The 13,149-nt window shown below is 35.6% G+C and overlaps 2 protein-coding genes across 2 annotated transcripts; both read left to right on the top strand.

Annotated features, from left to right (window-relative positions):
• The first annotated feature begins 826 nt into the window (after positions 1-826).
• On the top strand, positions 827-3,691 carry LOC149064986 (uncharacterized). Its single transcript, XM_089254855.1, has one exon. It carries the CDS (start codon positions 1,107-1,109, stop codon positions 3,171-3,173), a length of 2,067 nt encoding a protein of 688 aa, XP_089110981.1. The 5' UTR covers positions 827-1,106; the 3' UTR covers positions 3,174-3,691.
• Positions 3,692-4,024: 333 nt separating this feature from the next.
• On the top strand, positions 4,025-9,254 carry LOC149064985 (uncharacterized). The gene is made up of 2 exons (XM_089254937.1): positions 4,025-5,108; positions 5,861-9,254. Exons 1-2 carry the CDS (start codon positions 4,164-4,166, stop codon positions 6,128-6,130), a joined length of 1,215 nt encoding a protein of 404 aa, XP_089111063.1. The 5' UTR covers positions 4,025-4,163; the 3' UTR covers positions 6,131-9,254.
• The last annotated feature ends 3,895 nt before the right edge of the window (positions 9,255-13,149 follow it).

Genomic DNA, 13,149 nt, shown 5'->3' with positions numbered 1-13,149 from the left:
CTAATAGCGAAGTGTTTTAAGCAAGACATTCGCACTTCGCGATATAGTAATATCCGTAACTGACGGGGTGACCATACGTCCCGTATTTCCCGGGACATTTCCGTAGTTTTGACGCGATTCTGACGCTTCCGATTTTTCACGTATTTTTAGGGAATACTAGAATTTTTATTATTTATTGAAATTATTTTTCAATTCAAATTATATTTCGGAAATTACAACTATAAGAATATTCATCTCACAAATTTGTCATGGTTAAAGTTTTGTTCATGGAATTCCATTGCAATTTGCAGTAATGCGCAATTCTTTGTCAGTAGCAATTTTGAAAGTAATTTATGCAATATTTGCAACATTGCTTACCTTTAGCATCATTTTTGGCGGTAATTGGCGATGTCCACATTTGAATCCCAATTTCTTGTATTTTTCTTAAGTAAATGTGGCCAGCCTAGTAATTGCAAGTCAAAAATGTTCTGGAGGTGAGAGTGAACAAGGCTGCAACTAGGGAAAGACTGGATTCTGGTGTCCCGGGCGCTAGACCAGAAGGGGCGCCACATGTACTTTTTCCATTCAAAATAATGGGGGAAGAGGGGGGGTGAAAAAAAATGATACTAACTCCACGTTACAGTGAATTTCCATTTCTAGTTGCGGCACTGAGGGTGAACGTTAACCCCTACCCTTGGCTGTGAAAGTCACTAGATTTTATGCTTCTTTTTTTCCTCTCGAAAATATACTGTGGGAGCAATTGTTCCTTTCCGCCTTCCCCCCTGGTTCTGGCCATGTGCTTGCAGATTATATGTTTAGATACATTTCATTCAGTTAATGTATAACTCTTTTTAAAAGAGCATATTCTCAAATGTTGTATTTATGTTGCAGGAAGAAGCACAGAGTTTAATCCTTCTGTGCTGGATGAGATTGACAGTAATGGGGACTGTATTCGCAGCTGGTGTTTGGCTGGATTCAAGCCCGGAGAAGCACAGTGCAGGATTTGTAATGTCATAATAAGTTGCAAACAACATGGCATATCTGCTGTAAAACGTCATGCACTTGGAAAGAGACATGTTGAGCTGTGTAGTAAGGCGAGGGGTGACAATGGTAAACTCAAGATTTGTATGCAGCAGCAACAACTCTCTGTGAATTCATGGAATAACTTGAAAAATCCGAATCAAGGCAAAGATGATGTAATTGCTGCAGAAACCAGATTCGCTATCATGATTGCACAGAAAGACCTTCCATATAGTCTTGGGGATGTAGCAAGTGATACTTTCTATAAAATGTTCCCCGATTCTAAAATTGCAAAAGAATTCTCTTGCAGTAAAAAGAAAGTTTCGTACATGATTTCTGATGGAATTGGACCTTATCTGAAAGAGGAAATGATAACAGATATATCAAAATCTGAAGCCTTTTATTCTATTCAAATAGATGAGACACCTGTATCTGAAAAGAGAATTCAGCAGCTTGATATTCTTATCCGCTACTTTAGTGAGAAGTGTCAGCGAATTGTTGTTGATCATCTAGAATCATTTCATATTGGACATGCCACATCGCAAAATATGTTGGACTGTATTGTTGAAGCCCTAACAAAGCTTCCATCTGAAAAACTTCTAGCCTTTTATAGCGATGGGCCAAATGTCATGAAGTCGTTGAAGGCCAAGTTGAAGAAAGTGAATCCTAATTTGTTAGACATTGGGGAATGTTCACTCCATAAAGTCCACAATGCTTTTGCTGCTGGATTGAATTCATTTGGCAGTGATATTGAATTGTTAGTAATGGACATTTATTACTTTTTCAAAAGATCACCAGCACAAAGTGATGACTTCAAAAATTTGCAATCTGAGATGGACATTGCTCAACACATCTTTACGAGGCATGTAAATAGTAGATGGTTGACCTTGAGTCAATCCCTTTGCAGGATTATAGAACAATTCCCTGTATTGGAAGCATTTTTTAATAAAGAATTTAAAAAATGTAATGCTCGTGATACCCAGCGATGGAGTAGACTTTGTCAGGCATTTGCAGATAAGACGATGTATGCAAAGGCATTATTTTTGCAAAATATATCTAATTTGTTCACAGGTTTTTTATTATTGTTCCAGAAAGAAGAACCTTTAATTCATGTGTTATATGAAGAATTAACTTCGCTAGTGAAAAAAATTCTCGGAAGATTTATGATTAGCACAACTTTTCTAGAAAAAAATGGCAGCCAACTGCAGGAAATTGATCTGCGTAAAGGAGAAAATTGGTTGAAAAAGCCTGAAGTTGGGAGTGATACGCTCAAGGAGATGGCGAACTGGAGTAACCCAGAAAAGCACGAGTTCTTTTTAGGAGCTCGAGCTTTTTATATCTCTTGCACTGAACACCTTTTGAAATCTTTGCCACTGGGTAACAAGTTTCTGATGTGGCTTAAATGCCTGCATCCATTATTCAAGTACGAGGCGTCATCCTTAACATGCATTAGGCATTTGGTATCATCTGTACCCACTGTCGTAGAACCCAGTAGTGTATCAAGCACAGTAGATGAATGGGTCATCTATCAATCGGATCCTGAAACTAGTGAATCAAATTCTAAACGAATTGATGAATATTGGTCAGAAATATTCAGTCATAAAGATTCATTAGGTAATGCCAAATACAAACATTTGCCAATTTTAATTAAAGCGCTGTTAACATTGGCCCATGGAAATGCAGATTGTGAGCGAGGTTTTAGTCTGAATAACAACAGCTTGCAATCCAGAAGCAGCCTTAGTATTGCCAGCATTAATGGCATTAGAAAAATCAAATCTGCGGCTAAGAAGTGTGGGGAAATTTCCTTGAACGCAAATCTTCTGACTGCTGTGAAAATGTCATGGCGACGCTATGAAGAAAGAACGAAGTCTGAAGAAAACAAAGAGAAACAAAAAGAGATGGGTGAGACTGACCAAAGATTGAAAGACTTGAAGAATGAAGAAAAAGAATTGAATAGAAGGTTGCAGTCCACACAAATTTTGCTGAAAAAGGCAGAGCAATCCATAAGTGATGGACTGAAAAGAAAATCTTTTGTAGATGTAGAATGTGGAGGAGTTTTGCTATCAGATTCAAATAAAAAAATTGCAGAAATAATGTCCCGCTTAGAAAAAAACAAAAGGGAGCAAATGGGAAGCTGTGCAAAAAAGCAGAAGGTCAATAAAAGTATTGGATAAATTTGGTATTGTTTTTTTCTTTTTCTGAGTAATAGCATTTTCCTTTTTTAAGTATATACATTAGAGGATATTGTAACACAGTGGTGTACAAAATATTTCCAAAAACTAGAAACGTCTTAAGGTGTTTATCTTTTGTCACATAAATAAAAGTATTGTCAAATTCTTAGCATTCCACCTCTCTTTAACCTGGTAGTGTAAGTATTCATGTACTTACACTGTGGTCAAAAGTAAAGTGTAGAACTGATTAGTAACTGATTTTTCATGCTTCGACCCAAAATAAAATTTCCAGACGGTTTTATGACAGCCTCTCTTTCAAACAAGGTGTCCAAAATCCTGAAACACCAAAAATTAAAAACAAGATAAACATATGTTTGATAACAAAAGACAGTGCAGTTGTTTTAGTTTGAAAAGGGGTGAGAGTTACCTAAAATATTCTTGTAAGTTAATTTTGCTGCTCCAATTTATAAATAACTGCTCCGAATCCTATATTTTGCTGCTCCAAAACTGCTCCGAATCCTATATTTTGCTGCTCCGGAGCTGCTCCGAATCCTATATTTTGCTGCTCCGGAGCTGCTCCGAAATGGACTTTGCCACTTCCCACCCCTGCATTGTATGACAACACTTAACCAAACGCTATGGCTTCCCCCCCACACCACCACTTGAATTTCGCCCGTGGAATGTTTTCATGGCTTCTGGTTGAGAACCACTGGGCTAAATTTCCGGTTCGTGTTTTGTGTGATAGATGGCAGCACAGATACCAAAGTTCTATGTTACCATTTTTTTTGGCTACTTTTGAAGATGAGTTTAGCTGCTGGAAGACCTGGCAACTCTAGCGCAGACGTGTCTCCGTTGTGATCGAACTTGAACTCGATTGTTTACGCGAAATTTATGAAGTCATGCTTGTCTATATGAACCAGTGAACCTTTACAGCTTGCGTAAGAATTCCCCGCTCGTTTAAAACGTTGTGAAATCAATTTTACCAGCTAAAAAATGTCGTTACAACTTGGTTTAAGTTTCTCCGAGGATGACATAGAGGTCCAAGGTGAAATTGATTTTGATTTCTTTGACGAAGTTCCCGGAGAGGACTTGAATAGAAATAATAACGCTAGTGAAAGCTCTAAAACTAATGCTACTGCGAATGTGTTACATGCTCCAGTGATAAGAATATCCCGGGCGCTAGATGGGACAATATCTAAAAAAGTGGTCGAGACTGTAATACCAACTCCGGAGAGTTACAGGGAGTGCTACGAAAACGCACAGGCATCTTCCAACGCGAATAAAGACGGCAAGCCAAAGGCCAGCAGAGTCGTGAGTCTCATGAACGAGGAGAAGGACTTCGATGACAGCTCGGTGTCCTCTAGTCTTTCGACGACCTCGGAGTCCGAACAGTTGACGTCATTCTCCGACAAGTCTTCGGAGAAAAATGATGAGACGGATTCCATGACTGATATCAGTCCGTTACCGAGCCATTGTCATTCTCCAATGATGATGCCGGACAAGAGTTCTTCCGACGTGAATCCTGTGTCTAATAATAATGCTGGTAGGGCGCTCTCGTTGGGATGGAAAGGTAAAAGCGCTGCTTATAGCAGTCATGCTTTTCGTCGAAGCAGTTCTTGCGGCGGTAAAAGGAACTCTGTTGATGTGGACAAGCTTCTGAAGGCGATGGAGGAGTTGGAGGTCAAACAGAAACGCAAGACCTATGAGCAGAGAAGCTGTGTCGGTCCCTTTCAGTCGCAGAATGCTCGTCATCGGAAAAACATGACATTTACGAATGAGGAAGTGAGAAAAATTGACCAGGAAAACCAACGGCTGCTTAAAAGAATAATTTCTCATCAAAACCGTACAAAACCTCATTTTGGGCCTGTTTATTCCAGACCAGCATCTTCGCATATTAATAGGCAGAGGTTACAAAGACAAATAGAGCTAGATAATTTGGTATTTGGTTGTTTTTTTCTCTGCTTATCATGTTCATTTAAATCAGAACTTTTATAATGTATTTTTGGCAATGGAGTGGAGATTTTGTTCCTTGGTGAGGAAAAATACCTGAAAGCATGCCACGAAATTGCCAAGAGTGAAACAGTCATTTTTTCAAACATCTTTTCACCAAAGAAAAAAGTCTCCAAACAATCCCAGTGATGAACATAAAAAATATTTATAACAAACTTTTACTAAGTGAGAGATCAAGATAAAAAAAATACAACATTTTATTCTAGATGTGGTATAGCGTTTAAAAATGCAACATCTTGGGCTGAAATGATATCTGTGGGTTATAAATATAGTTCATAAAATACATGGTTCTAGAATGAAAACACTGGGACTCTCTTATAAATAAATAGTACAATCATCATAATATAATAAAGTGGTTGTTTCTGGACCTTTTTGGGAGCAAAACTGGAATCCTTAAAACTCGAGATATAATGACTAGTATGCAAAAAAAGTATTAAAAAATATATTAAATGTACAAGATAAATAGAAATGCTTCTAAATTGTAATTCCCAATATTTCTACAGACTTTTAGGTGATGACATCTAGGGGTGACTCTAGTACCAATTTTTCCCCCCATTTTTCAAAGCCCGGATGTTAACCTTGTGGGACAGTGAAAGGTTTTTGATGGATTTATGTGCTTAGATTAATTTTATTTATTATTTTCTCAAAATGGTTATTGATTTGCATTTGTTTCATAACAGGCTCTTCTCAAAAGATTGGAATCTGCCAAGCCATCTCAAGACTTGTGTCGAGACAGATTGTTGAATGAATACAAGCAACGTTCTGGTGTTTCTTCCCGTGCTTCCACTAGACCTACAAGTAGACTATCCTCAAATGTTGGCCATACTTCACGTAATTCGAGTAGCGTGCCTGCGAGGAGTGGTAATTCAAGTTCCCATTTGTCAAATAGATCCTCAAGACATTCACATATGAACAGATCTGCTAGTGGGTCCAGCAGAAATTCAAAATGAATACCATTATGCTTTGTGGATGGTAAAACAGAAAATATATAAGAAACAAGAATTTCTTGGGTGTCATTGGTTTAAAATTAAGATTTCTTGTCTTGTGATTTCCCTCCCCACTTTGTCATATCAAGTGTTTTTCTGTGAAATATTGTCTTGAATAACGTCTTATGTTTTAGAAAAAAAATTATTTCAGATAATCATTAAATTTCTTGTTTCAGTGTGAAAAACCTGGTAATCATCACTGTTGAATATTGCAGCTAAAAATATTTAGCAGAGCAGCATTATATAGATGGGATTTAATATTTATATATTGTTAAAACAATGATTTTTATTTTGAAAAAAACTATATAATTAAAAAAGACTAAGCGTTGATTATATTGCAACGCATTTTCACATGACAAACGTAAGCTTACCTTTGCTTTGACGTTGCATTTTCATTCCTGCTTGCAGAGCAATCCATGATTGTATTATTTTACTTCTTCTTTAGATTTACCTTATCCTGTATTGTGTTTATACATAATTTCAAGGCTTATGAAGCCCAGGTTGCTATAAAAATTAAAAAATCAATAAGTTATTTTAAGTTATTGGTGCTTAAAATTTTCTATACGACTAATAAATTGGAGCCAGAGGATGACATAAAATTTTTGGAATTTACTCTAGCCTGGGATCTCAGAACATGAAGAAGTGGTTCTTTTATAAGGAAAAATATCTGAGCTATTCTGGGAAACCATGGGTGACAAATTTTTAAGAACACTGACTTATATAGTGTATTTCTCATCTTCCCGTCTAGCTTATTTGTTCATTACTCCATTTGTTCCGTTTATTTACAGTAGCATTCAAGTCTTTTGACAACAATAAATTTATAGTTAAATTTTTTATTTACATTTTTAAATTAAAGCTGTCCTATGAAACACAAACACTGAACCTCATTACACAAACTAAAAACTGCTTATCTACACTTTGTAAAATCAGAAAAAAAAATTTAATCACTTTTATGGTGGGTCAAGTCTTGACACAAACAGACAAGAAAGCAAACTACTAATAAATGATCATATCCGATCATGTCATAGGTATTATAATGAAGTACAATAAGTCAACTGTTCATTGGAAGATCTTTGGATTGTAAAACTACTTGGCATGGACCCTAGTGTTCTTGTCCCATGGCCAATGGATATTTTCCCTCATTCTTTTTTCACACAATTGAAAAACCATTGAATTCAGATAATTCCTGGCTCTGACTCGTCTATTGAAATCGGTCCATAAATGCTTGTTGGTATTGAAGTTATGGCGGATTATTATTATCTTGGATTTTTTTGAAGGAAGATTAGAATAATTTTCAATCTCCCTTGCCCTTCCGTAATTAATTAAGAATGATTTTTTTTTCATTTGGAAGAGAGAGACAACCCCAAACAAATCCATAATGTTCAGCCAATGTTTTACAATCGATACACTCGCATCCAGTCCCTGTTTTGAATTAAATTCATCAGGATTTTTGCATAGTGGACATTTTGAAGATCTCTTTGCTTGCATTTTGATTGTTCTATCTATCCTATCCATTGTCGTGTTTGGTCGTATTGAAAAAAAAAAATTTTCACTGGTTCCCGAGATTATTAAACATGTTTCTAAAAATTATGAACTGTCTTGAAAAATTACTTGCCACGAGCTTGATTTCAACCCTTACTTAATGATTTGACCCTTGCCTTAATTGCACTTTCCTAAAAAGAATCCACCAAATATTTTTTTGTTTTCATTATGTGTTTTGCAAAATCCTACTATAAATAAAAATTAATTGCTTCCATATTTCATTAATTTACATTTGTCAAAAGACTTTAAAGTGCTACTGTAAGTATGAGTTGAGTGCATGCAGATAAAATGACGTTCTTTCAACGTTGAATTGGCATATGTCTGAAGGATAAAAAAAAAATTTTATACAGTCGACACTCATTTTTACAAACTTTGTGAAATTGAACATTTGTAAATGGGATGCATATTCAGAGGAATGGCATATTGTTTAAGACCAGAGGACTAGTTCATACAATCAAGCGTTGACTGTAGGATGTGATAATGACTGACAATGAGATCAAATTTTTTAACTGTTTGGGTGTAAATGTAGGCGATTGTGTGTGTATGTACTTTTATGTAAGTTCGAGATAGATTTATAATGTTTCATCAGTTTTGTGAAGAACATGCTTTTTTACTGTAATTGTGATTATATGTCTTTGTGAACAGGTCAGTTGAAAATGTTTATTCACTTAGTGATGTTGGTTGAAATTTTGTGATTCTTTACAACAGGAGTTCTTAACCACAGGGTCCACAGACCTCTTGGCAGGAGGGGGTGTCTCTTCCCATTGCAGAGGTTTCGGGGGAGGGGGTCTGCGAGCTTGCATTATAAAATAATTTTTTTTTGCATTATTTTATACTGGATATTATTCTGTAAAGGGGTCTATGGCCTTCATTTTAATGGCACTTTGGAAGAATGCATAGCCCCATCTCGTCGACACAAAAGGTTAATCTCTTTTTTTATGTATATAATACACAGTGATACCTCTGCTAATGTTCTGGAATCGCATTCGTTAGCTGAAACATGGTTTTTCATAGGTTTCTATGAAAATATTTTAATTTTTTCCAGGAATGGTCCAAAATTCAAACATAAGTTTCATAAAACACTAAGATGTACAGTAAAATATATAAATACTGATCGAAGGTTGACATAAATAACTCCACAATTAAATTCAAAGGAAGATGAAAAACTGAACATATCTTTTAATAGCTATAATACCCGACACTGCCTGGGTTTTCTCCATATACTTGGCAGCATTATAGAAATGTCAAACCATTGTAAAAGAATAACCATGTCAAACCATTGTAAAAGAATAACCATGTCAAACCATTGTAAAAGAATAACCATGTCAAACACATTGTTTGAGAACCATGGCAACCAAAATAAACATTCCAAAAGTCATTGCTGAGGCTCGTGTTGGGTTACCGGATTCGAAAACTGAAAAAGGAGGACATCTGCATACACACTTTTGGTAACATCACCTTTCCAATTTTCACAATAGATGGTGCCACTATTCTGACCAATAAAACTGGCCGCAATAATAATTTCCCCAATTAAACCAGAACCACTAAAAAAAACAAAAACAGAAAAAATTCTGGGACAGCTATTTGGTCAATGGGAAAAAAAAACCACTTGTATCAGTGAAAAGATATACGTTTCAAACTGTTGGACAGAGAGAAACCAGTCTTGGGTGGAACTAAAAGGTAGTCTGTTCTATATGATTAATACTTTGATGTGCACCTTTATAAAACTGAAATCTGTCTAAAAAAGAGTTATTTCAGTCTTGTGACATTTCGTTTCATACAGGTTTCACTGCATATATGTAACATTTGGTGAAGATTGGTCTATAAAATTGTAGATTTGTATGGAGAACATATATATACACACAGAAAATCAATTTTATATATAGAGATTATGCGCTATATACACTGCAGTCGAGTTTGTGAGCCATAGTAAAAGGTGTATGTGATATAGCCAGCCCATTTCTTTCTCGCACAGGCATGCAGTTGGAAAACATATGTTCTTGGAATATCCAGACTGCTCAATTTGGTATTAAGAGTCTTACTTTATGCACTGAAACTATTCAAGTCTGCTGCCTTTTTTCCAAATACATTTTCTCTTAATCATTATAGCTTAATTATTAATTTCACATTAAATGGCTCAAAATCTTTCTGAAAGACAGGTGTTTCTGAAAATTTATAAGTCAAGGCATTCATTAGCAGAGGCATCACTGTACATGTAATCTCTGCCATGAATTGAGCTTCTTTATTTGTGGAAGGAATTATGTGTAATATGTAATTATATTAAATTTTGCTTTGATAGCTTTTTACAGTAACGTCCAAAAAAGTTGGGTGTTTCTGGAAAATATGATGTGAACTAATAGTGATATGGAATTGGTAAAAATAATTTATTTAAAAAGGATTTGTAAAGGTGCATCCTTATACTCACACTGTGCTTTGTGCTTGAGTGGTTTGCTGGGATTTCCAGTCTGCGTGTATGGCTGTCACAAAATATTTCAGTGGCAACCAAACAATGCACACTAGATGACAAACTTGGAAGAGGATGGATTTGGGGGAGGAGCTAGCATTGCATCTTTGATTTCATCAATGCTGCGGTCAGAACTGGGTTGTGCATGGGGAGGGGGAGAAAAAAAAGAAAAATAGGGATAAGGTCAGAGTAAATTTGCAAAGCAAAACCACTGTGAACAGAGGTAAGGGCGAGTGAGCCTATGCAGACGCATCCTTATAGGAGGCACATTTTGAACAAGTTAGAGTTGAGTGAAAGTCCAATGTTGAAAAATCACAAAAACTGTTTTAGCAACCAGAGAAGAATTGGTTTTATCTGTTCAACCCTTTTCTTGAACAGATAAAACCAGGCATGACCTTGGCTGATTCGAATGAGATTTTAACTTGTTCCCACGAATTTTTTTTTCCCCAGTGAATAAACGAAAAATCTTCTTTCCTTTAGTAGTGAAATATTTTTATAATTTTTTTCCTTCATCCTGATGCAAGCACTATAACTGAGTTTTTTTCCCACTATTATGCAAAATGAGTATATTTCTTTTCTACTTCCTGAAGGAGAGACTTCTGTTGTCCCGAAACAACTGTATCATACATTAATAATTTATTTTGAGCTATCAAAACGCTTAACTTCCACTTGCCAGTGGTGTTCATTTTTATAAGGTTTTTTATGTTATTGAATGATTGAGATTTTATTACTGTAATCTTTGATGAGATCGATTTGAGAAACAACATTTTTGTGTTGCATGCTACTTTTACTTGATTTGACAAGGACAAACAGATTATTGATACAGTGTCAAAGATTGGGGTTTTTCTTTTTGCTGTAGCATAAATTTTATTCAAAAGGAGGAGGTATATTAAATTCTTAACAGTGTGTTATCGAAAGAAAAGTGCTGAGTTTCTATGCTATAGTGATGACTAAGTGGTGGTATATCATGTGCCTTTTTAATGGAGTGCTGATTAAGATTGCTTGTTGAAAATCTAAAAAAAAAATTTAAGTCATTTTGTGAGATTCAGCTTATTCGTGAGAGTATCTCTGTGCAAAATGTAATTTTATGATGCAATAATATTCAATGTAGTTAAATGTCTTCATCAACTGCCTTATATATACATAATAGGTGCATCCCAGATGGGGATTGATAGAAATGTTCATACACTGTGTACGATTTCAATGGGTTTTTTTTAGATTTTTTTTTTCTGCAAATAATACAAAGTAGTCGAATCGGCCCTGTAGTGCCAAATCAGTAATACTATTTGGACCCCCAAAGCAGAATATGCTGAAATTTGTGACATACATCGCAGAACAATCTGAAAGAATTTTAAGAAAAAGTGTAGAAAACACTATTATGCAGGGATTACCAGTCAACTGAGGGCTCGTTGCAGAACAATGCAAAACATTCTGCTTTGGACAATGATCAACAAAATCTGTCAAGGCTATAACTAGGGTTTGTCATTAGTGGCAACCTTGATTTCGTGGTCCCCATTTCACTGTAAAACTCTATAGTTCCATATAGGTTTTGCTTAATGTTTTCACCCCAAATCAGAATGGGTTGCAACGAACCCTGCTGATTGAAAATGTTTTACAGTAAACATTCCCAGTCTCTCCACAGAATGCAGGCAGAGCTACAACATACTGGCATAACATGGAAATTTAAGCATTTACCATCTTCACTTCAAAATATGAAAGACAGATGGCAACCACAACTCTGACAATATGAATAAGTTGCGAGCCTATATACACACAGACATGGAACACACGCTCCAGTATGTACCAATTCATTAGAAATTCCACAGAAGAATGTGTACGAGATTCGTGTATGATTAACTAGTAGTAAAAATTTCAATGATCAGGTGTTTTCTGCACTTTTCTTAAAAATTCTTCCTGAGATTCTTTTGCAACATCATAATTTTTGGCATATTCTGCTTTTGGGATTTTTCAAGACGTAACTTTTTTTAACTTTTTATCCCTAAATTTTCCTTCTCCCACAGTTTCAGCTGTACAATCTTTTACTGGTAGAGTGGAAGTGGTGGTTGTCATGGAACAAATATCCTGTTCACTGCGAAAGAAGATAAATAACATTGAGTAATTTTAGGTGTGTTGATGATTTGCATTTTTTAACTGCAAAAACTTCTGTATGGTCCATGCAATACTGTTCATGGTTTCTCTTTTGAAGCCAGCTCATGCCCTTCCCTCCATCCTAGGATTTGTATCCCTAGGCTGAGATCATCAACAGGCCTCAGAATTTTTCATGATCCCTTCTGAAGTACGTTTCTAGTGTAAGACAAAAAAAATTACAGGGCCATTCTGGGTCCCTTAGGTGTTGGAGCCTTGTCAGAGCCCCCACCCTATGTGGGGGCCATACGCATGAAATTAAAACCCAAAATTATATTGTTATATATTGATCTATATTTTGAAACTGATTTATAAAACAGTTGTGTTTGCATCAATCTTTCCTTTTATTTCATAGCAGTTGTTTTGAATGCTTTATCATTTACTTCCCTTTTTGTGCTGTAGTAGCATGATTGTGAAGTGTTTATTCATAATTAGACGATTACATAACTCAAACTATTTCTGTTAAAATGAATTCTCAAAACTTCTGAATAATCGTGGTATGACCTATGATTTATTTAATGGTGAAACTTCCATCCATGTCATAGGAGCTTTTTTATCTGAAAGCATAGGATGCATGTTTTTTCATAGTACATATATGTCGTGTACTCATATGTCTGTTTATTTCACAGCAGTTGTTTTGAATGCTTTATCACTTACTTCCCTTCTTGTGCTGTAGTAGCATGATCGTGAAGTGTTTATTCATAATTAGACGATTACATAATGGTGATTTTACATTACTCAAATTATTAAGAATGGAATTTTATATAACTCAAACTATTTCTGTTACAATGAATTCTCAAAACTTCTGAATAATCGTGGTATGACCTATGAT

This window comes from Pholcus phalangioides, unplaced genomic scaffold (assembly GCF_987345545.1).
Source record: "Pholcus phalangioides strain wild (caught in Gottingen) unplaced genomic scaffold, Ppha-v1.0 ptg000042l_1, whole genome shotgun sequence".
Lineage (NCBI taxonomy): Eukaryota > Metazoa > Arthropoda > Arachnida > Araneae > Pholcidae > Pholcus > Pholcus phalangioides.
Note: the sequence above shows the minus strand (reverse complement) of the source record. Positions and strands in the feature narration are given on the sequence as shown.